Genomic DNA, 24,193 nt, shown 5'->3' with positions numbered 1-24,193 from the left:
ATTTTAAAGAACTAGCCTCAACTGAAGAGAAAGAACATTGTTCCGCCATTTTGATTCGTGTGGCCAGGGCCCGAGAGGCGACGGCGGCGTCAGGCCGACCCACGCCGGCCGCCCTGCGCCTCGCAACACGTGGCACCACCGCATCCGCCCACACAGAGAACGGGAAGAAATATATCATTAAATCTTTTGAGTGAAAAATATTCCGCTAGTTTAGAGTAATTTTATATCATTATTCCTCACTATAATTAATCATACAAGTTTATTTCGTAGAATATTCTGGAAAAAATGGCCGTAGTAGTATTGAAATTATTTTGTTATCATGCAGTGGTGTTTCTCTCTTCATAAATTTTACTAATTTGTTACAGGCATTGTACGGAAGTTTTCATTTTCTTCTAGGTATTACAGAGTTATTTTTCAAATATATGGAAACTTACAATATATTTGGGAATTAGTGAAATAAATTTTCTAATAAGCGATATATAATGTTCACCTGCATGATGTGAGAAACTGCACTTCACCAGCAAACATGGCTCAAATCAGCCGGGAAACTCTGAAGAAGGAAATATCTGGTAAGATTTCTACATATCGTAGGCTTTATTCATAGTTACTATCTTACACTAATGTGGCTGAATGTGTCCATTACTAACCAGCTCGATGGCAAGCTATGTTATAAATGATTTGGACTGGAAAAGCAATAGATAAGATTGTGGAGGGAGTGGAGGAATCGTGTGTTGCGGTGGTGCCGATGTTTACCTTTGGAAGATGTTTACTTCCGCGGGGTTGCCAAGTTTGGTGTTGCAGTGTTGCCACGTGTGTTGTGTCGGGCGGACCCAAGCGGCCAGCCAGGCAGGCAGGCAGCCAGCGTCACTACCCTCCCTCCGCAACACACCCTCGTACACTCTAGTGAGTATTTCATTTTCCTGCATGTATTTCTCGAATTATACGTTGTTTAACGGCGACTTTTGGCGAAATTGATAGTGCAGATGTATGCGCTTAATTTTGGAGGCTTTTTCTAGTTGTTGTATGTTTACTTACGGTGAAATACCGTGTAATATGTAAGGCTCCTTTATTTCTGTCAGTTGGACCTTGCAGCGTCGTACTGAAAGCCGAGACCGGCATTTTGAGCCTCCATCCCTTGTCAGTGGGGCGGGGGTCTCCTATGAAAATTAATTTTCCATGATGTATCTCATTCAAATGGAAGAGTAATGGCCTCTGGTTATAGTTTGTGCCTTAGAGAAGATATATTTGGTCAGTTTTAGTAGGAGTTATAGGTTAGATTTCCCAAAAATGTCAAAGAAGAGACTATGGCGAGCGTAGCGTCGTTTCCCCCCACGGTCACATAACCTCGACTTTTTCTGGCCAGGTGGTTAGGATTAGTCACAAATTTCATCCTGAAAATATCTCCAGAATTTCAACATGTAGTCATAGAATAAGGTTTGATGATTTAGAGGTTCGGGATAATTAGGAAATAAGAATTAGACTTGAAATAAGTGAATGAGTGGGATGCGACCTTTTGCCGCAAACTTGCTTGCTGGGCCAGTCATGGATGCACGAGACGAACATTTTTGCAACGGCTTGAAACCTTTTGAAGCTCTTACTTCACCATTAAGATGCATTTTGTAAATATGTTTTGTGTAATTATAAATTTTTTTTAGTAATATCTTTTTTTTAGTATATTATGTTGATGCTGATATTGTTTTATTACTTGATTGGAAATCAACTTTTTTGTTTGAGGTCAAGCAAAGCCAACGGTTTTCTAGAGACCAGTACCTACCTACCTGGTCTCCTTCATGTACAATGTTAATGATTTTGAATATCATGTAAACAATTTATTTTGAATTGTACCATTTATTTTCTTGCTCTTGTATGTAGACATGTTGCCATTGGCAGGTTTCTTTGTTTGGTTCAAAGTGATTTATAGATCCTGTATAATTTGACAGATTAAAATGAGAATCTTTGAAGTCAGTGGAAGGGTGAGGAGTAACATGTGGATCAGTTGTGTTCATTCACATAGGATTCACATCTACAAGTACAGAACTAAACAAGGGACTTTGAATTAATTCACAGAATGACTATATATAGTAAATCGTTATTCATCCACATGGATTTGAAGGCAAGAAGATCGAAATTAATTTTAAGTGCTGTTATAACCATATGGGTTTTATTAATTCCACTTTGGCAGACATTGTATCTACTGAAAGTTTAAGGTAAGCATATTGTAACTATTTTATAAACTGAAACATACGGTAGTCTGTCCCCCTATTTTGGATATTAGTCATATTCTGATCAAGTGTGTATTTTAAAACAATGCAGTGATGTCCTTTTAGTTTTATTAGTGAAATTGTTTCATGCTTGAGTTTTTTTTTATTAAGAAAATGTATGCAAAAGTATGTTTCTTCCCTAGAGCAGAAGTTGAGAAAGCATTCAGCCTTGTTCACAATATCTGTAGTTGCTACTTCCAAGTTGCATGTTTGGGTAATATCCTAGGATTTTGAAACCTACCAGACTTTAAGATTTTGTGTCGGGTTCTCTAAAGAAGTGTTCAAAGCACTCCATGAAAATATTTTTTTTTACTATGATTGACTTTTTCTGCTGTGTGTAATAGAAAAGGCATATCCAGGGTGCATATGCATAAAAGGGTATTTATGTCAAGTTGGGTAAGAGTTTGCTTTGTGTTTGGCCAAAGAAAGAATCTGGAATTTGGTATGACACAGAAGTTTCCATTTTACGAGATTATGAATAAGTACAGTAGAAAGTGCACACGTTTTCTCATCTGTACATAATACTTTGTTGCAATAACACATACATACAGTAGTGAAAGTAATTCTTTTGCAAGTTTAAGGTAGGGATGATATTCTCTTTTTTATGTTGAAAGCCCCAGTCGTGGAGAAAAGTCCACATCAAGGCTTGGCCTTAATTGAAATGGATAAATATGAAGCAGAAAGAGTTGACAAGGGAAAATGTTTACAAATTTTTGAGGATGTGAAAACCCTGTCTTTAAAATGTTCCAGGTCATAGGTATTGGGAAAGACATGAAAAGGTAGTGTTCCAAAGCTTTGATGAGTAGGGAAAGAAGTAGGTATCAATATGGCCCACTCATGAGTTGCCAACAGCCACACAAGAATCAAGTGATGCAGCAGCTGGCTGAGTATTGCATGGTCTAGCTAGTGGTGGGGGCACACAAGCAGCCAGCTCTTGGGAGCAAAAACCAAGGTAATACCTATACAAGGGAGAAAGTGAACCACCATTGCAGCGTAGGGCAAAGGGGTCAAGTTTGGAAGTTAGCCTGGGACAGTTTATTTTGGATCGCTTTCGACCTGACAAGCAGTCAACTTTCGGGAAAAACCAAAGTAATACCTATAGAAGAGAGAAAGTTGACCAACATTGCAGCATAGGGCAAGGGGGTCAAGTTTGGAAGTTAGCCTGGGACAGTTTATATCGGATTGCTTTTGACCCGACTCTATCAAGTAATGATAGAGCTAGAATTGTCCCAAATGTGAGAGCGGTACTCACAAAAGGACGAATCAAGAGCTAGAATTGCCCCAATTGTGAGAGCAGTACTCAATAAAAGGATGAATCAATCCCTTGTATAAACTCTGTTTAGAAGTTTCAACATCTAAACAGGCCACTCAGTTTCTTGGAGGCAGACTTGGCACCTCCTGTAGTATGGGCTTTCAATAAAGAGTGGATGTTACAGTAGTACCAAGTATGTTCGTTGAGTCGAGAGGTGGAATTAAAGAACTGTCAAAGAGCGAGAGTTGTGAGTTTTCATTAAAGAGATGGGTAGAAATTGGGCTTGGAGTCATCAAACTTAACAAGGAGAGGTGAGAATTGAGGAGTTTTCAATAGAGATGGGTAGAAATTGGGTCTGGAGAGGCATTGTACTTACAAAGATTTTGTCTACCCACTGAGTTATCCTGTCCATGTGTAATTTTTTTTGAGGGAGATGTGTCAAGATGAGATGAAGGATGTGGATGAATGCAGTGTTTAGTCATCAGCGGATAATTGCATTCCATTATTTGTGGAGAGGAAATCTTTGAAAAAAAGGAGAAAAAGTGTAGGGGACAAAATAGAACCTTGAGGGACACTGCTATTGTTGGAGAAAAGGGAGAGACTGATCCATCAACAACCACAGTGAGGAAGGTAGATGCAAAGGAGCAAAGTGAGGGTGGGAGGCCAAAGGAGGGAAGCTTAAGAGATGAGACCCCTGTGCCATACCCTGTCAAAAGCCTTGGATATGTCAAGGGCAACTACACATTACTCCCCAAAGTCTTTCAGGGATGATAACCAGACATTGATAAGATAGGAAAGAATATTACCAGTGGATCTTGCTTTACAGAAGCCATACTGGTGATCAGAGTGAAGACTGATTTTGGGGTGTTAAAGAATATGGGAGTTCAGGATGGATTCAAAGACTTTGGAAATTGTAGTTGTCAAAGCAGTAGGATGAAAAAGGGGTCAGAATGGTCACATTTTTTAGGTATGGGATGTATCAATGTGTGTTTCCAAGAAGGAAAAGTTTTGGTTTTTAAGCAGAAATGGAACAGATGAACAAGCACAGCTGCAAGTTCAGAGGCACTGCTTTTTCAGTACACAGGGATGTATGCTTTAGGACCATAAGCCTGGCTTGTGTCCAGAGAAAGAAGGGCTTTTCTGACAGTCCAAAAAGAGGTAACGGGAAGAGGCACAGGATTAGTAAGAGGAGCATCAGGTGGTGAAGGAATGTTTTTCATCCAAGGTGGAGTTAGAGGAGAAAGGGAAACCAATGAGAGGTGCTTTTTAACGAGAGAGATGGCTATAGTAGTCAGAACGGAAAAGTGAAGGAAAATATAGGCGACAGAAGTTGTTAGAGATGCCCTTAGTTAAATACCAGAAAGACCTGTCAGTGGATGACAAGGAGAGGTTATTACACTTTTGAATAAAGGAACACTTCGCCTCTCAGGTAATGTGCTTGGAGCAGAAGAAAGAGTTTTTCCAAGCCTGATATGCCTGATCCCTTGTCTGAATGGCCTCAGAACATGAACGGTTGAAGCATATATTAGATGAAGTTGTCATGGCGAAAGAGGAGGTAAGTGCTTCCATTCCCACAAGAATAACGTCTGCTATGTGTTTGGCAGAGACAAAAGCATCTCCACAAGAATCTGTAATTTACCCAAAGAAAGTCGGAGAAAAGAAGTTACGAAACTAATTCCAGCCTGCTTTGTTCAGGTGGCAGTATTTATGCTTAGAAGGGGCTGCTGGAGAGGTAGGTGTCATTAGAATAGATACATTTATGAGAGTGTGATCAGATAAACCAATTGGGGGCAAGATTGTGTATTTACAGTGGGATGTACTAGAGGTGAAAAACAAATCCAGAATATCAGGAGAGGGGTCATATTGTGGTATATGGGTAGGGTGGGAGATAATTTGCACAAAATCATTGGGAATGGAGAATGTGAGGGCATTGGTTCCTCCATTATCTGTTTAGGAGGAATTGATCCATTCATTTCGGTGAACATTGAAATCCCCAAGGTAGAGGATCTTTGCTTTTGGGTGAGAGGATGTCACAGGATGGCAGGAGTTTAGAAAGTCAAAGAAGGATATCATATTTGTTAGACTATGAGAGCAATAGGCGAAACGAAAAGAGTGGGAGTAGGGATATGGACTTGGATGTCCTTCAGGTGTGCAACAAGTGTTTGTGTTGGAATATGCACAAAAACCGACTTTGAACGGGAATCGTGAGTGGAGGTTATGGTAGATATGAAAAAGGGACTAGTGAGTACATCATTGGACAACTGTGTTTCAGAGAAAAGCAAGATTAAGGAGACTTAAGCCCATCTCATTGGCAGTAGATTCAGGCAGAAACTTGGAGATATTTATAAATATTTCAGTGGATAGGAATTGGCAAGAGTACTTATGTGAAAAAAGTAATGGTCATATATATACATAAATGCCCATACACACATGTACATACATAAACATATCAATATATATGCATATACATACATACTCAGACATATACACATATAATATTCATACTTGCTTGCCTTCATCCATTCTAGGTGCTACTGCACCCCACAGGAAACAGCATTGCTACCCCCTGCTTCAGTGAGGTAGTGCCGGGAAAAAACAAAGAAAAGGCTACATATGTTTACACTTGGTATCTAACTATACCGCCATGTGTAATGCACCAAAACCACAGCTTTCTATCTACATTCAGGTCCCACAGACCTCTCTGTGGTTTACCCCTAATGTTTCACATGCCCTGGTTCAGTCCATTGACAGGTTGTCGAACCCAGTATACCAGATTGTTCCAATTCACTATTCCACACCTCTCATCCTCCTGTATGTTCAGGCCCCAATCATTCAAAATATTTTTCACTCTCCTCCCACCTCTAATATATATATATATATATTTTTTTTTTTTTTTTTTATTTTTTTTTTTTCCGCTGTCTCCCGCATTTGCGAGGTAGCGCAAGGAAACAGACGAAAGAAATGGCCCAACCCCCCCCCCATACACATGACATACATACGTCCACACACGCAAATATACATACCTACACAGCTTTCCATGGTTTACCCCAGACGCTTCACATGCCTTGATTCAACCCACTGACAGCACGTCAACCGCGGTATACCACATCGATCCATTCACTCTATTCCTTGCCCTCCTTTCACCCTCCTGCATGTTTCAGGCCCCGATCACACAAAATCTTTTCACTCCATCTTTCCACCTCCAATTTGGTCTCCCTTCTCTCGTTCCCTCCACCTCCGACACATATATCCTCTTGGTCAATCTTTCCTCACTCATTCTCTCCATGTGCCCAAACCATTTCAAAACACTCTCTTCTGCTCTCTCAACCACGCTCTTTTTATTTCCACACATCTCTCTTACCCTTACGTTACTTACTCGATCAAACCACCTCACACCACACATTGTCCTCAAACATCTCATTTCCAGCACATCCATCCTCCTGCGAACAACTCTATCCATAGCCCACGCCTTGCAACCATACAACATTGTTGGAACCACTATTCCTTCAAACATACCCATTTTTGCTTTCCGAGATAATGCTCTCGACTTCCACACATTCTTCAAGGCTCCCAGAATTTTCGCCCCCTCCCCCACCCTATGATCCACTTCCGCTTCCATGGTTCCATCCGCTGCCAGATCCACTCCCAGATATCTAAAACACTTTACTTCCTCCAGTTTTTCTCCATTCAAACTTACCTCCCAATTGACTTGACCCTCAACCCTACTGTACCTAATAACCTTGCTCTTATTCACATTTACTCTTAACTTTCTTCTTTCACACACTTTATCAAACTGTCACCAGCTTCTGCAGTTTCTCACATGAATCAGCCACCAGCGCTGTATCATCAGCGAACAACAACTGACTCACTTCCCAAGCTCTCTCATCCCAACAGACTTCATACTTGCCCCTCTTTCCAAAACTCTTGCATTCACCTCCCTAACAACCCCATCCATAAACAAATTAAACAACCATGGAGACATCACACACCCCTGCCGCAAACCTACATTCACTGAGAGCCAATCACTTTCCTCTCTTCCTACACGTACACATGCCTTACATCCTCGATAAAAACTTTTCACTGCTTCTAACAACTTGCCTCCCACACCATATATTCTTAATACCTTCCACAGAGCATCTCTATCATATGCCTTGTCCAGATCCATAAATGCTACATACAAATCCATTTATATATATATATATATATATATATATATATATATATATATATATATTTTTTTTTTAACTATTCGCCATTTCCCGCGTTAGCGAGGTAGCGCTAAGAACAGAGGACTGGGCCTTTTTTGGAATATCCTCACCTGGCCCCCTCTGTTCCTTCTTTTGGAAAATTTAAAAAAAAAAAGAGGGGGGGATTTCCAGCCCCCCGCTCCCTCCCCTCTTAGTCGCCTTCTACGACACGCAGGGAATATGTGGGAAGTATTCTTAATCCCCTATCCCCAGGGATAATATATATATATTATATATATATATATATATATATATATATATATATATATATATAATATATATATATATTAACTTTCTGTAAGGGGAAACAGGAGTCATGTGGGGTGTGCTCTTCCTTGAAGGCTCAGATTGGGTTGTCTAAATGTGTGTGGATGTACCAAGATGAGAAAAAAGTAGAGACGGGTTGCATTTTTTGAGGAAAGGAACCTGGATGCTTTGGTTCTAGTGAAACGAAGCTCAAGGGTACAGGGGAAGAGTGGTTTGGGAATGTCTTGGGAGTAAAGGGTTGGTGAAAGGACAAGAGCAAGGGAAGGAGTATCTCTACTGAAGCAGGAGTTGTGGGAGTATGTGATAGAGTGTAAGAAAGTAAACTAGATTGATATGGGTAAAACAAAGTGGGAGAGAGGTGGGTGATTATTGATGCCTATGCACCTGGTCATGAGAAGAAAGATCATGAGGCAAGTGTTTTGGGAGCAGCTGAGTTATAGTGTTAGCAGCGTTGATGCACCAGACGGTTTATAGTGATTGGTGATTTGAATGCAAAGGTGAGTAATGTGGCAGTTGGGGGTATGATTGGTGTACATGGGGTGGTTAGTGTTGTAAATGGAAATGGCAAAGAGCTTGTAGATTTGTGCTGAAAAAGGACTGGTGATTGGGAATACCTCATTTAAGAAGAGGGATATACATAAGTTTTGGAGAGAGGGGCAAGTCTGCAGTCTGTTGTGGATGAGAGGGCTTGGGAAGCGAGTCAGTCTGTTGTTTGCTGATGATACAGTGTTGATGGCTGATTCGTATGAGAAACTGCAGAAGCTGGTGAGTTTGGTTGTGTGTGAAAGAAGAAAGCTGAGAGTGAATGTGAATAAGAGCAAGGTTATTAGGTTCAGTAGAGTTGAGGGACAAGTCATTTGGGAGGTAAGTTTGAATGGAGAAAAACTGGAGGGTGAAGTGTTTTAGATATCTGGGAGCAGATTAAGCAGCGGATGGAACCGTGGAAGTGAGTCACAGGGTTGGGGAGGGGGACGAAGGTTTTGGGAGCATTGAAGAATATGTGGAAGGCAAGAACATTATCTCGGAGAACAAAAATGGGTATGTTTGAGGGAATAGTGGTTCCAACAATGTTGTATGTTTGTGAGGCCTGGGCTATAGATATGGTTGTGTGGAGGAGGGTGGATGTGTTGGAAATGAGATGTTTGAGGGCAATATGTGGTGTGAGATTAACGAAAAGGATATATGTGTCAGAGGTGGAAGGAACAAGGAGATGAGGGAGACCAAATTGGAGTGGAAGAATGGAGTGAAAAAGATTTTGAGCGATCGGGGCCTAAACATACAGGAGGGTGAAAGGTTTGCAAGGAATAGAGTGGATTGGAATGATGTGGTATACTGGGGTTGACGTGCTATCAGTGGATTGAACCAGGGCATGTGAAGCGTCTGGGGCAAACCATGTAAAGTTTTGTGGGGTCTGGTTGTGGAAAGGGAGCTTTGGTTTCGGTGCATTACACTTAACAGCTAGAGACTGAGTGTGAACCCTTTGTTCTCTTTTCCTAGTGCTACCTCAGGCATGTGCGGGGTGAGGGGGTGCCATTTCATGTGTGGCTGGGTGGCAACGGGAATGGATGAATGCAGCAAGTATGAATATATACATGTGTATATATGTATGTATAAGTTGAAATGTTTAGGTATGTATATGTGCATGTATGTATATACATGTTCATGTGGGTGGGTTGGGCCATTATTTCATCTGTTTTCTTGTGCTATCTTGTAAATGCAGGAGAGAGTGACAAAGTTTAATAAGAATAAAGAATAATAATATATACATGCATACATATATTGACAGTCAGTGGACTGAAACAAGGCATATAATGTGGCTGGGGAAAAACTTGGAAAGGTCTATGGGGCATGGTAGTGAATAGAGGGCTGTGGCACTATGCATTACAGCTAGAGAATGGGTGAGAGAATGTGGCTTTTCTTCGTTTGTTGTTTCTTTTTTATGTTGGGGGGGCTCCAGTCATGGACTAAAGTCCACCACATTGTGGTAGGGCTTAAATTGTAATATTGTTAGGGTTATGAAAGGGAAAATGAAGAGACAAAGGATAGTATATTTTGAATTTTTTCCTTTAAAATGTGCCAGATAATGGTTATTGGGAAAGACATGTCAAGATAGAGAGCTCCTAAGTGGTGGGGGCACGCAAGTAGCCAGCTGTTAGGAGCAAAAAGTGAAGTAATACTATAGAAGGGGGAAAGTGAACCACCATTGCAATGCAGGGCAAGAGGGTTGAGTTTTGAAGCTCGCATGGGAGAGATTTATGAATAACCACTTTCAAGTTGACTATCAAGTAAGGCTGCAGAGCTAGAACCATGCCAGATGTGAGAGCAGTACTCCATACAAGGATGAATCTATCCTTTATATAAAGAAACATCTGTTCAAACAAAAAGAAATTTCGACATTTAAACAGAAGTCCTAGTTTCTTTTAAGACATGCTCAGTTATTTTCTCCAGACTTGGTTATTTCCTGTTGTGGGGTTTCCAAGAAAGAGTGAATGTTACAGTAATAGAAAGTATGTTCTTTTAGTCAAAAGGTGGGATTACAAAACCATCAAAGGGGAGATGAGAGTTTTGAGAAGTTTTCGATAGAGGCATGGGTTGAAACTGGGTCTTGATGGCATTATGCTTAGATTTTGTCAACCTCACTGAAATATCTCAAGTCCAAGTTTATTGAGGAAGTTGTGTTGAGAAGAGGTCAAGTGAGATCAAGCGAGAGAAGGAGCTGCAGAATTGAAAGATGTGGGTGAATACAGTGTTGAGTTGTCGGTGTATGAGTCAACTTGGTTATTTGTGGAAGAGAGGAAATTGTTGATAACAAGGAGAAAAATATAGGGAACAGGACAGAACCTTGAAGGACACCACTGTTGATGGGAGAAAGGGGAGAGGCTATTAACGATAGAGATAGATCGGCTGGAGAGGAAGGTAGATATGACGGGTAAAGTGAGGGAAGGAAACCAAAAGAGCAGAGCCTAGAGGTGACCCCACTGCCACACCCTGTCAGAAGCTTTGGATATGTCAAGGGCAGCTACATAGAATACATAATGCCCTCCAATAGAGTGGGTTTGAACCCTGCACCGTTTGTGAGGTAACTGGGAATGCTAACTGCAACCTCCTGTATGTTCAGGCTTTGATTGCTCAAAATCCCAACTCATACACACAAATCCCAAGTGTTCAGTCTATAAGGATTGGTGTTGGATGGCGTGAATCTAGTGTGATGGGATTTAAATGACATTAAGTACTGGCACTGATGAGTTGGATTTTCTCTACGAAACATGTTGTGCCACATGTATAGAAAAATTACACGTTAATTAAAATTGTATCATGGACAAGTGTGATCATCATATCTGCAGTAAGTATATGCAATTCACTCGTATACACACATACATTAACGCTCATACACATACATATACCTATATATACATATCAACATATGCACATATACCTTTATATACATATCAACACACACACACACACAACAAATACATGTACTTGCTTGCCTTCATCCATTCCTGTCGCTGCTCCGTCCCACAGGGAACGGCATGTTGCTACCCCCTGCTTCAGCAAGGAAGCGCCAGGAAAACAGACCAAAAAGGCCGTATTCGCTCACACTGTTCTCTAGCTTTCATGTGTAATGCACTGAAACCACAGCTCCCTATCCACATCCAGACCCCACAGACCTTTCCATGGTTTACCCCTGATGTTTCACATGTCCTACGTTTAGTGTTGATAAGTTGGCCTTGATTAGGGCCTCAGCTGCTCATGTCTTCTTACCTTTTAAAGAAAAAACTGATTGCTAGAGGAGAGAATTACTTGAGGAATTTTATTGAATTATGTAATTACATATATTTCTTTGTTTGATTAATGGGAATATGTATTAATTCTTAAGATATTTTTAAGATTTTAAATATCTTTTGTTATGCTCAAAGTACTGATCAAGGAATTACAAATTTTACTAACATGAAATGGTCTGAAGGATTACTTAATGATTATTGGGCTTCAGATTTATTATTAGGAACCTGTTATGTCAAGTGAAAATGGAATGATTAGATGTATAGTTATTCTTATATTAAAAAATTTCCCTTGCAGCCATCCTTAAAGTAGCAGACTTGGACACTATATCTGCAAAAAAAGTTCGACAGCAGCTTGAGGAACGGTTAGGAGTTGACCTTTTGTCCCGAAAAAAAGAAATAGACGCTCTCATTATGGCTGATGTTGAGGACCAGGCCAACTCCCAGTCCGATGAGGAGGTATCAGAGGAGGAAGTGCCTAAGGGCAAGGAGGACTCAGAGTCTGAGCCAGAGTCTGAGGTAAGGATATTACCATTGCATATGTTATCTAAGAGCTGAATTTTCTTCTTCCAACAGTTGATTATGTATATATAGTTTAGTAAGGTTGGGACCAAGCAGATATTGAACTAAAGATTTTTACAAAATACATTTACTGATCATTTCTTAGGATTCTGATGATTTATCAAAGTAAAAAGTGGAAATGCAAGCTAATTCTATTAATGAAGTGCCATTCATGTAATTAACAGTACTCATAACTTGGAGATCTACATTTAACACTAGATGTATTCCTGAAAAATTTTACTCAAAGTGAAATCATATTAAACAAAGCCAACTTTATCAGACATGATTTTGTAAGTGCAAATGTGGTTATGTTCCTAAGGAATGTTTCTGAACTCATCTTGTCACAAATGCCATATTGTGTGATCCCAGAATATTCAGTGTGAAAGATTACAATCAAATTGCAACATAAAGTGTTTTGATGAGATCGACGAGACATAATCTACTAATGTATATGTTTTCACGAAAGTACTGCATGTCATGTTCACATATCCTCAACTGTTGTACTGGGTTCTTCCTACTCACTTTAGCAGTGCTATAATACAGCAATTAAGACGAAAATTTGAAGTATAAATCTCTAATGCAAGGAGGAGGAATTGCATGTGTGAGATGAAATTGTAAGTGCTTCCCTGTCTGATGTTGACAAGTCTTTGCTTGGTGGCATTGATTCTTTTTATATCAGCCCAAACCCCACTTCCTGCTGAAACCTCATATGTAGACACATGATCCATGTCCCCATTGCTGAAGATGTGTGCATAGTTTGTTTGACATTCTTGTTTTTGATATATTTGCTGTCTAGGGAAACCCCCAACAGGATGATGCTCTTTACCTTTCCCATTGCAGGTTTGAAGTAGTTTTTAGGACTGTCCTGACTATGAGTTATATCAGCCTGTATTCCGTAGTTTTCAACAAAGTTTCCGTGCATAAAATCCAGTTGCAGCAAAAGGCGAACTCTATATGAACGCTTCAACACACACTAAGTAGAGTAATGGCCCCTCCACCTTCTTGTCTGACTGCTATTATTGAGAGGGAGGGTTCGGGTGGTAGTGTATTGTCTCTTCACAATATCCCAGCTTACTCGAGGAATGTCCCATTCCCTACCTTTTGAGCAATCCATTAGGTAGTGGGGTGTTGATAACAGCTGCCTAGGGTGATACTACCATCATGACAGGAATGTTAAACTGGTGCCCAGAACCTTCTTACACTTAATGTTAAGATTACCGTTTTTGCTTTGTTTCATCGAGATGGGTTTATTGGGTTAGTCCTGCCACCTTCTTACAAGCACCATACACCCACTCAAGTCCTCATTTATTTTCTTTAATATTTAAATACTCTTGCTAATTCCTGTCAGCCTAAATATTTTTAAGTATAATCATGATTAGAATCCAACAAATCTATGGTCTTTGGGATCATTGGGTTGTAAGAGTCTCAGGTTTCTACATGACTTGACTGCCTTTGAGAGGAGGGCAGAGACAGTAGTAGTACTGGCCCCTCCCATGAGTTTTCCCCCCTATAGACCTTCCTCTTTTTCTACTCACTATACCAACATTTGTTGTCTTAATAGTAACACTATCTGTTGAGCACCATCCATCTAGTACCTCTTTTAATATCTTTCTTCTTTACGTAGATAATAATGTTTTTGCTGGCTCATCTTTCATTGAGGTTTTGTTTGTGCTTATTTCAACATCAGCACACATGTTGCAGTCTTCAAGGATCGTGAGTCCCCTGACTTTGATGTTATGTGGCTCAAGGTCTGTCTCCTCTAACATGCACACTTTTCTTCTGCTTTGCCAGGTACTCTCCAATTCTACAAATTTTTTTATCTTTTGACTATGTAAACTGCCATGAGACTGGCATTCTCTCACTTGCTAGCCATTATCCTTTACTTCTTGGATTTCAACGTTCACTATAGGAAATGGATGAAGTCCTCCTATACGAATGGTGGATAGATTGTAGCCTTCACGTTCTCCGTTCTCCATGATTGTTTTTTTTTTTTTTTTTTTATCCCACCCTACCCATTTTCGTACCTGCTGTGACCACTTTATATTGTGGATCTGTTTTTCATCTTTAGTTCATCGTAATGTAACTACAGAATCTACCCCAGATCGTTCATCTGATCACAGTCTCATAAATGTATTTATTTTAATGGCTTCTTCCCCCAGCATACACTTCTAAGTGTAAATACTGGCACCTTCACAAAGTTACTGGAATAACTTGACATAGATTCTTTTATGACTCTTTGGGTGAATTTCTGTCTTATGTGGTGATGCTTCTGTCTCCGCCAAACACATAGCAGAGGTTATTCTTGTGAGAATGTAAGCATTTATCCCATCTTCCTCCAAGATGACCTCTATTTCCAATCTTTGGCTCAACTGTTCCCTTTTTGAGGCCATTCAGACAAGGGATCAGGCATATTGGGCTTAGAAAAACTCCTTCCTCTGACTCCCATTTAGCTTTTATCATTACTCATAATCATTGCAAGTACGTTATCCATGATACAAAGCGTACCTATATTCAAAGTGAGATAACCTCGCATCATCATCTGCTGATATTTTTCTTCGGTCTTTAGCGAAGGAAGGACATCTAACAACTGTTGTTGTACCTTTCCTTCACTTCTGTTCTGATGGTACTGTATCTGTCTCTCCTGTAGACAAAGGAACTCTTTGGCTTCTGTTTCTCCTGTAAAGTCCATCCTTCACCTTCAAATGCTCTTCTTGATAGGTGGATGTCTCTAACATTCCTTCACCCTCTAATGCTCTTCTTAATGATCCTATTCACCCTGTATTCTCTTTTTATACTCTGAAAAGTGTTTCTCTCTGGCCACAAGCAGGGCTTCTGGTCCTGACGGCATCCATCTCCATATACTGAAAGTGTGTGCCTCTGAATTTGCACCTGTGCTTGCTTAGCTGTTCCATTTCTGTTTAAAAAACAAAGATTTGCTTCTTGGAAGCATGTGTTGATATATTCCATTGCTGAGAAGTCATTAAATCCCTTCTCAACTCCTTTATCCTTAGACATCTTGAATCTCATCATTATCTCTCAAACCACCACTGTTGATATTATTTCCTGTCTTACTAATGTTTGGTCATTATCCCATAAGATTTTAGGGAGTATTATGTTGTTGCACTTAACATATCCAAAGCCTTTGACAGGATGTGGCATTGGGGTCTCATCTCTAAGCTCCCCATTTTGGCTTTCCTCCCTCACTTTATTCCTTTATGTCTAGCTTCCTCACAGGCCAATCTGTCTTACTATGATTTTAGTAATTGAATTCATTGCTTCTAATTCATGATGCTAATTTTTAGTTATATTAAATCTTTTTGCTTCTGCTTTTCAACAAATTCCTCCAGTTTTGTGATTCACATATGTCGCAACATTCATTCCCAACACCACAAACATCATCACAGAGGCAGCAGATTGAATACCCTTAGAACATCTGGTACCAGATTTGGACTACAAAAATATTTATTAATTCATCGGCTGCTTAGCAACCACAAATTCCATATAACTCCAAAAGAGATTCTCTCGGTACTGTGCCACCTCATTATGGCAGATGATTCTTTGCAACAGCCCCGGAACCTTCTCATCTAAACCACACCATTGCTAATAACTAACTTCCAAGTATAAATAAAAGCCTGCACACTTAAACAACCAGGGCATGTGAAACATCTAGGATGAACCACAGAAAGGCCTGTGGGGCCTGGATGTGGATAGGTAGCTGTGGTTTTAGTGCATTACACATGACAGCTAGAGCGTGAATGAATGTGGCCTTTTTTCAGTTTTCCTGGTGCAACCTCGCTGAAGCAGGGGATAGTGATGCTGTTTCCTATTGGGTGGGGTAGTTTCAGGAATGGATGAAGACAAGGAAGTATATATAAATATATATATATATTTTGCTGTCTCCTGCGTTTGCGAGGTAGCGCAAGGAAACAGACGAAAGAAATGGCCCAACCCACCCCCATACACATGTATATACATACGTCCACACACGCAAATATACATACTTACACAGCTTTCCATGGTTTACCCCAGACGCTTCACATGCCCTGATTCAATCCACTGACAGCACGTCAACCCCGGTATACCACATCGCTCCAATTCACTCTATTCCTTGCCCTCCTTTCACCCTCCTGCATGTTCAGGCCCCGATCACACAAAATCTTTTTCACTCCATCTTTCCACCTCCAATTTGGTCTCCCTCTTCTCCTCGTTCCCTCCACCTCCGACACATATATCCTCTTGGTCAATCTTTCCTCACTCATTCTCTCCATGTGCCCAAACCATTTCAAAACACCCTCTTCTGCTCTCTCAACCACGCTCTTTTTATTTCCACACATCTCTCTTATCCCTTACGTTACTTACTCGATCAAACCACCTCACACCACACATTGTCCTCAAACATCTCATTTCCTAAGCACATCCATCCTCCTGCGCACCAACTCTATCCATAGCCCACGCCTGCAACCATACAACATTGTTGGAACCACTATTCCTTCAAACATACCCATTTTTGCTTTCTGAGATAATGTTCTCGACTTCCACACATTCTTCAAGGCTCCCAGAATTTTCGCCCCCTCCCCCATCCTATGATCCACTTCCGCTTCCATGGTTCCATCCGCTGCCAGATCCACTCCCAGATATCTAAAACACTTTACTTCCTCCAGTTTTTCTCCATTCAATACATATTTATATATATATGTATTATTTATATTTATTTATTATACTTTGTCGCTGTCTCCCGCGTCAGCGAGGTAGCGCAAGGAAACAGATGAAAGAATGGGCCAACCCACTCGCATACACATGTATATACATACCTATACATTTCAACGTATACATATATATACATACACAGACATAAGCATGTATACACATGTACCAAATTCATACTTGCTGCTTTCATGCATTCCCATTGCCATCCCGCCACACATGAAATGACAACCCCCTCACCCTGCATGCGCGCAAGGCAGCGCTAGGAAAAGACAACAAAGGCTACATTTGTTCACATAGTCTCCAGCTTTCATGTATAATACGCCGAAACCACAGCTCCCTTTCCACATCCAGGCACCACAAAACGTTCCATGGTTTACCCCAGACGCTTCACATGCCCTGATTCAATCCATAGACAGCACGTCAACCCCGGTATACCACATCGATCCAATTCACTCTATTCCTTGCCCGCCTTTCACCCTCCTGCATGTTCAGGCCCCGATCACTCAAAATCTTTTTCACTCCATCTTTCCACCTCCAATTTGGTCTCCCACTTCTCCTCGTTCCCTCCACCTCCGACACATATATCCTCTTGGTCAATCTTTCCTCACTCATTCTCTCCATGTGCCCAAACCATTTCAAAACACCCTCTTCTGCTCTCTCAACCACGCTCTTTTTATTTCCACACATCTCTCTTACCCTTTTTCTTACTCGAAAACCCACCTCAACCACTATTGCCTCAAACATCTCATTTCCAGCACATCACCCTCCTGCACCAGCTCTATCCATAGCCCATGCCTCGCATCCTAAAACTTTGTTGGAACCACTATTCTTAAAAATAGCCATTTTTGCTTTCCGAGAAATTTTCTCGACTTCCCCCAATTCTTCAAGGCTCCCAGGATTTTCCCCACCCCCCCCACCCTATGTTCACTTCCGCTTCCGGGTTTCCCATCCGTTTCCCCAGATCCTTTTCCAGATATCTAAAACGTTTACTTCCTCCAGTTTTTTCCCCACTCAAATTACCTCCCAATTGACTTCCCCTAAAACCCTTGTCCCTAAAAAACCTTGCTCTTATTACATTTACTTTTACTTTTCTTTCACACATTTTACCAAACTCAGTCACCGCTTCTGCAGTTTCTCACATGAATCGCACCAGCGCTGTACATAGCGAACAACTGACCCCTTCCAACTCTTCCCCCCCAAAAGACTGCTTTACTTGCCCCTTTTCCAAAAAACTCTTGCATTCCCCCCCTAACAACCCCACCCTAAACAAATTAAAAACCTGGAACATCACACCCCCCTGCTGCAAACCACATTCACTAGAACCAATCACTTTCCTCTCTTCCTAACGGCACATGCCATCATCCTCGATAAAAATTTTTCACTGCTTTACCGGGGCCCTCCCACACCATATATTTTGTACCCCCACAGAGATCTCTATAACTTTTTATCTATGCCTTCTCCGACCCAAAAATGCTAATAAAAATCCATTTGCTTTTCAAGTATTTCTACAACATTCTTCAAAGCAAAACCTGATCCACACATCTCTACCTCTTCTGAAACCCCACTGCTCTTCCCCAACTGAGCTCTTACAGCCTTCACCCTCCCCATCAATACCCCCCCTATAGTTTACTAGGGTACTCAAACTTATACCTCGTAATTTGGAAAATAACTTTCTTTTCCCCTTTTTCCCTTTTTTTCTATGGCCTATGAAGCATTCCCCCTCTTCAGGCACCTCCCCCTGAAAAATTTCATACTTAAATAAACCTTACCAACCAGTAAAAATAGTACCCCCTTTTTTAATAAATTCACTGCAATTATCCAAACCCGCTGCCTTGCCGTTTCATCTTTGCAAAACTTTATACCTCTTCTTTTTGTTTACCAAAACATTTTCCCTAACCTCTCCTTTGCACACCCACCTCGACCAAAACACCCTAAGGAGTTCTTAGACTTGGTGCTTAAATCATTTGTCCTCATTGAACCATTATGTACAGAAAAAACATTTATTTCTCTTTGACCCTGATGAAAATTCTTTAGTTACATAAGTCAGCTGAAAGGACCTTGTATTGCATATACTTTTTATACCAGGGGAAAGGTGGTGATGATGATGACTATGAGCCTGGTGCAAAGAAGGCAGCTAGAAAACCCAAAGCTGCAAAGAGACGCAAAGCTGACGATGATGACGACTCAGGTGAAGAATGGGGCAAGAGGAAGAAGGTAGAAGTAATGAACTGGTTATGCTTTTAACTGTTTTTGCCCCTTATAATTGAATATAAATGTTGATAGATACATTAGCTCTAAGTTGAGTTGAGTGCTGCTGTGTCACACTAGTCAGTTTCTCTACCTTGTACTTAAATGAAAGTGAAAAGTAGATTCCTGAATATTTTGAATGGTTAGAGTAGGGATGGATAGTTGTAAAGTAAGTGAATACATACTTTTGCATGTTTACTTTTAAAAGGATTTTACATAATGTTGTACCATGACTGCATCACATGCCTTGGCTTATCCCACTGACAGGACATTACCACCTTGCATAACTCCGATGTAGTTACCACCTTTTAACTCGGCAATATAGTTCATTCTTTCCAGTCCATGCAGTGTACCCTTATAAATGTCGAGGCCCTGATTCTCGGGCATTTTCATTCCATTCTTCCATCTCATTCCCTATCATACTCTTCTCCATGCTTTGGCTTTTAACTTCTATATTTCCTTGTCTAAACTTTCTACACTCATCCTCATTACATCTAGATCACTTCAGCATGCCATGTTTTGCCCATTCAATCATTTTTTCTGCTTGAGTGGCCAGTAACTAACAGTGTTACTATGCTAAAATGTATAGTATAAAATCTTTGCTTTGCATGAGCCATACAAGAAAACCTAAATTATTACATTAGAGTTAGTTGCTCAACAGTTGGGAGATTGTTGAAAAGTTGACATGGTGTTCATGAAGGTGTGGAAGACTGAAGGCAGGAAGAAGAGCATGATATTGCCAAGCAGTGAGGATGATGATCCTGGTCCTGGTGTGAGGAGAGGTGCTTTGTCACAGCCATCTGCTTGTTGGACATGGACAGATGTGTTTCTGTGCATACAGACATAGAAGTAAATGCATGGTTCATATATACAAGGTTGAGATGGGGCAACATTGTAAAATGTCCCCTCCTTAACACACAAATGTAATCAAGCGCCTATGACATGTATGTGGGTGCATGTTCTATCATTGAGAATTTTGGGGTTCTTGTTTGTTTCTAGATTACTTTGATAAGTGATTTAATGGACATGATGGTGAATTGCTGGTTGGTTTTGAGAAGGAAATGCATTAGTCTTATCAGGTTTCACAGCTTCTTTGGCTTCTTCATTTCATGGATAACAAGCACCTTACAGGTAACAATGGAACTTAGAAAATTTGACCAGTGCTTAATGATCTTGAATAGAAGGTAAAGTTATGTTATTCCAAAATTTGTGCTTTGAAGAGATTGTGGAGAGGGAGACTTCATTCCAAACAGTTTATTCCTGTGAAATGTCACTGATTTTTTTTTTTAAGGAAGTGGCTACATACATGATTTTTTATATATATAGATGAGATGAGATGGCATGGGCAGCTGATGCCCAATTCCCAGATTACCAAAGATATGTGCTTTTGAAAATAGGCAGATACCTGTTTTTCATTTTCTCTGTTCTGTATGTTATTTTCATTACTTGGACATGTTTTGAATGTTATTTGGTACATTCTTTCTATAACATCTTGAGTATATTTCGTGTTTTTTTATGGCTTACAGTCCCTAAATGGATGTAATGACATTGTGCGATTCACTACTGTGTGAGCTATCTTGTTACCCATTCCTTGCTGAACTTTGACTGCCTTAATACCATAATTTGTTATATGACCCATGGAGCAGTGAAAGTTTTTAATTGCCAGTGACATTGGCTTTCTCATCCCTTGTAGTGCCTTGCTTCAGCCTCCCTTGGCTCCATCTACTGTCATGGTTACTCCTAAATACTGAAGATATCCCACTTCCTTTAGTTGCATACAGCATCTTGTCACCAGAAAGTTTAATAAATTTTTTCATATAGTCACTTTGCAGTAAAGCCATCCTTAGACTTGTACTGCTTACATGGTAATGAAACTATCTGTTTATGAATCAGTGGTCACCCATTGCCAGTGTTATCTCAGGTGTATGGTGATAAACACAGATGATGCTTCATGCTTCTGGTCATTGTGGATTTTATATCTTCACTTATTATGGGAAGTTTTTGACACTATTGCGACAAAGCAAAAAAAAAAAAAAAAAATATTTTTTTTATTTTTTATATATATATATACCCCCCAACAAAAAACCGGGGCCCCCCCCCCAAATTCAACCCTCCCTAAATTTTTCCCTTTGCCCCCCTCCTTTCACCCTCCTGCATGTTAGGCCCCACACACAAATCTTTTTCACTCCATTTTCCACCTCCCAAATTTTGGGCTCCCTCTTTCCTCGTTCCTCCCCCCGACCATATATCCTCTTGGGCAATCTTTCCTCACTATTTTCTCCATGGACCAAACCATTTTAAAACACCCTCTTCTGCTTCTCAACCACGCTCTTTTTATTTCCCACATCTTCTTACCCTTAGTTTCTTACTCGATCAAACCCCCTCACACCCCACATTGTCCTCAAACATCTCATTTTGCAATCCATCCCCCTGCGCAAAACTTATCCATAGTCCACGCCTTGAACCTACAAAATTGTTGGAACCATATTCCTTCAAAAAAAAACCCCTTTTTGCTCCCAGATAAAGTTTGACTTCCCCACTTCTTAAGGCTCCCAGAATTTTCCCCCTCCCCCCCCCTTGATCCATTGCTTCCATGGTTCCCTCCGCTGCCAGATCCACTCCCCGAATCTAAAACACTATATTTTTTGTGTGTGTAGAAAAAAAAAAGGAGGAAGAAAGTGTATGTTTGAAGGAATAGTGGTTCAACAAGTTTTGGTTTCGGGCATGGGGTATAGATAGAGTTGTGCGAGGAGGGTGGATGTGCTGGAAATGAGAGTTTGGGACAATGTGTTGGGGTGGTTTTGATCGAGTAAGTAATGTAAGGGTAAGAGATGTGTGGAAATAAAAAAGCGTGGTTGAGAGGCAGAAAAGGGTGTTTTGAATGGGTTTTGGGGACATGGAGAGAAGAGTGAGGAAAGATTTACCCAAAAGGAAAATGTGTCGGAGGTGGAGGGAACGAGGAGAAGGGGAGCCAAATTGGAGGGGGAAAGATGGAGTAAAAAAGTTTTTGGGATGGGGCCTGAACATGAGGAGGGTGAAAGGGGGGCAAGGAATAGGTGAATAATTTATGTTTTGTATTTTTCCCTTGTGTTCCAAACAAGGAGCTGAATTTTTTTTGGTTTTATTTAATAATTTTGGGGGGGGGGCACGGTTTATTTTAAACAAAGAAAAATTAATTGAAAAGTTTTATTGGGGGATTTATCCTGGGGATGGGGGAAAAGAAAGAATATTCCCATGTTTCCTTGCATGCGTAAAAGGCGACTAATTAATTTTCCAAAAGAAGGAACGGGAAAAGGGGGCCAGGGAGGATATTCCCCTTAAAAGGCCCAGTCCTCTGTTCTCAACACTACCTCGCTAACGCAGGAAATGGGGAATAGTTTGAAAGAAAAAAAGTTATATATATGTATATGTATGTTGTGTGTGTGTGTGATGCATAATTAAATATTAAAAGAAAAAAAGGAAATTTATTGTTAAGTTGCAGTGATTGGATGAAATTTGAGGCGTACTTTTCTCTACAAGGGATCACATATCTCTCCTCCCTTCCCCATGCCTGTCAAGACATGAAACTATATTTTTTGTTTAAGGGAAGAATTGTTCTTGAAGTAGCTCTGGCATTATTTAAACTACCCGTCACATTCTCTACATGTACCTTTTTATTTTTTTTAACACTTTGTGCATTGATATTGTTTCCAAGGAACATTTGAGTTGGATATGGGAACTTCATGGGCTTTTTGTAATGGAGAAATTGACAAAATTGGTAAAACCATTTATATGGTTTGACGACTGGATGACACTTTTTGGATACTATCCCTGAAATCTTAGCACATGGTGAAAGGTTAATGTCTAATCTTCCTGTTGGTCATCATTACCTTACTTGTGTTCTCATTTACTTTCAACTTCTTGTATGCTTACTCCCAAACTATCACCAACTTCCTTTGATTGACTTTGGCATCTCAGCTTACCCCACTTTGTTCCTCCTATGCCTGATATGGCTGTTCTTTAATTGGTTGAAATGTGCAGTCAAGGTCTTTGTTTTTGATTTGCACTTGATTAAAAATGCAAAAATGTGTGATTTGGCAGTGCTCGACTTCAGTGAAATAACCAAGTGATATATAATTTGAAATATCTTTAGTATTTCTGGATAGAAAATTAATTGCACCACCACTACAATTTCTTTCAGTCCCGTAAGGCTAGCGGTGGCCGTGGGAAGAAATCTGCTTTTACCAAGTCTTTCAAATTGTCTCCTGAACTGGCTGATGTTGTGGGCTCAGATGTAATGCCTCGTCATGAAGTTGTAAAGAAATTATGGGCAGTCATTAAAGAAAGGGAACTGCAAGATCCTGAGAATAAGCAATATGCAATCTGTGATGATCAGCTATTTAAAGTGATTGGTAAGAACTCAATTTTTTCTTTTTTTTAAGTGTATTTTATAAATGAGTTTGAAGTTGGTAAGTCATGTTGTGTTTGAAATAAACAGTTTATAAGGAGGAGTATTTTGAATTTGTTTAATGACCGAGATATTGATGTCTAGTTTTGAACATAATGTAATTTGCACTTCAGGTGTAAAGCGCTTCCGTACTTTTGGCATGATGAAACACCTGAAGGACCACTTTCTGGAAGCTGCATAAGAAAATTTCTCACACTAGGGACCCTGTCAGTCTCCATTGCCCCAGCACACCATGGCAGTCGCTGTTCTCACCCATGTTCACTACCAACTTTGCTTAGTTAAGAAGCCCCATTTTTTTATATATATGTAATGTATCTTTATATTTGGTGCAATTTTGAATTAATGAATTATGTAAAGTCTGAATAAATTATCTGAAATTTAAGTGCATCTACTGCACAGTTGTTCATATGTGTGTGTGTATA

The 24,193-nt window shown here is 40.2% G+C and overlaps 1 protein-coding gene across 3 annotated transcripts in view; it reads left to right on the top strand.

The window, feature by feature from the left end:
* The first annotated feature begins 425 nt into the window (after positions 1-425).
* The window catches only part of LOC139754807 (uncharacterized), a 24,717-nt gene continuing 949 nt past the window's right edge, over positions 426-24,193 (top strand). The window contains exons 1-5 of one of the 3 annotated variants that reach the window (XM_071672641.1): positions 427-569; positions 12,108-12,328; positions 19,163-19,291; positions 23,505-23,715; positions 23,885-24,193. The exon at positions 23,885-24,193 is cut by the window's right edge and continues 949 nt beyond it. In XM_071672641.1, the coding sequence (XP_071528742.1) occupies positions 527-569; positions 12,108-12,328; positions 19,163-19,291; positions 23,505-23,715; positions 23,885-23,952 (672 nt within the window). In that variant the 5' untranslated portion in view covers positions 427-526 and the 3' untranslated portion in view covers positions 23,953-24,193. Of the gene's footprint in view, positions 570-12,107; positions 12,329-19,162; positions 19,298-23,504; positions 23,716-23,884 lie in introns of all 3 variants that reach the window. The other 2 variants (XM_071672640.1, XM_071672642.1) reach the window with 2 other exon arrangements.

This window comes from Panulirus ornatus, chromosome 17 (genome assembly GCF_036320965.1).
Source record: "Panulirus ornatus isolate Po-2019 chromosome 17, ASM3632096v1, whole genome shotgun sequence".
Classification (NCBI taxonomy): domain Eukaryota; kingdom Metazoa; phylum Arthropoda; class Malacostraca; order Decapoda; family Palinuridae; genus Panulirus; species Panulirus ornatus.
This window is presented reverse-complemented; position numbering and strand designations above follow the sequence as displayed.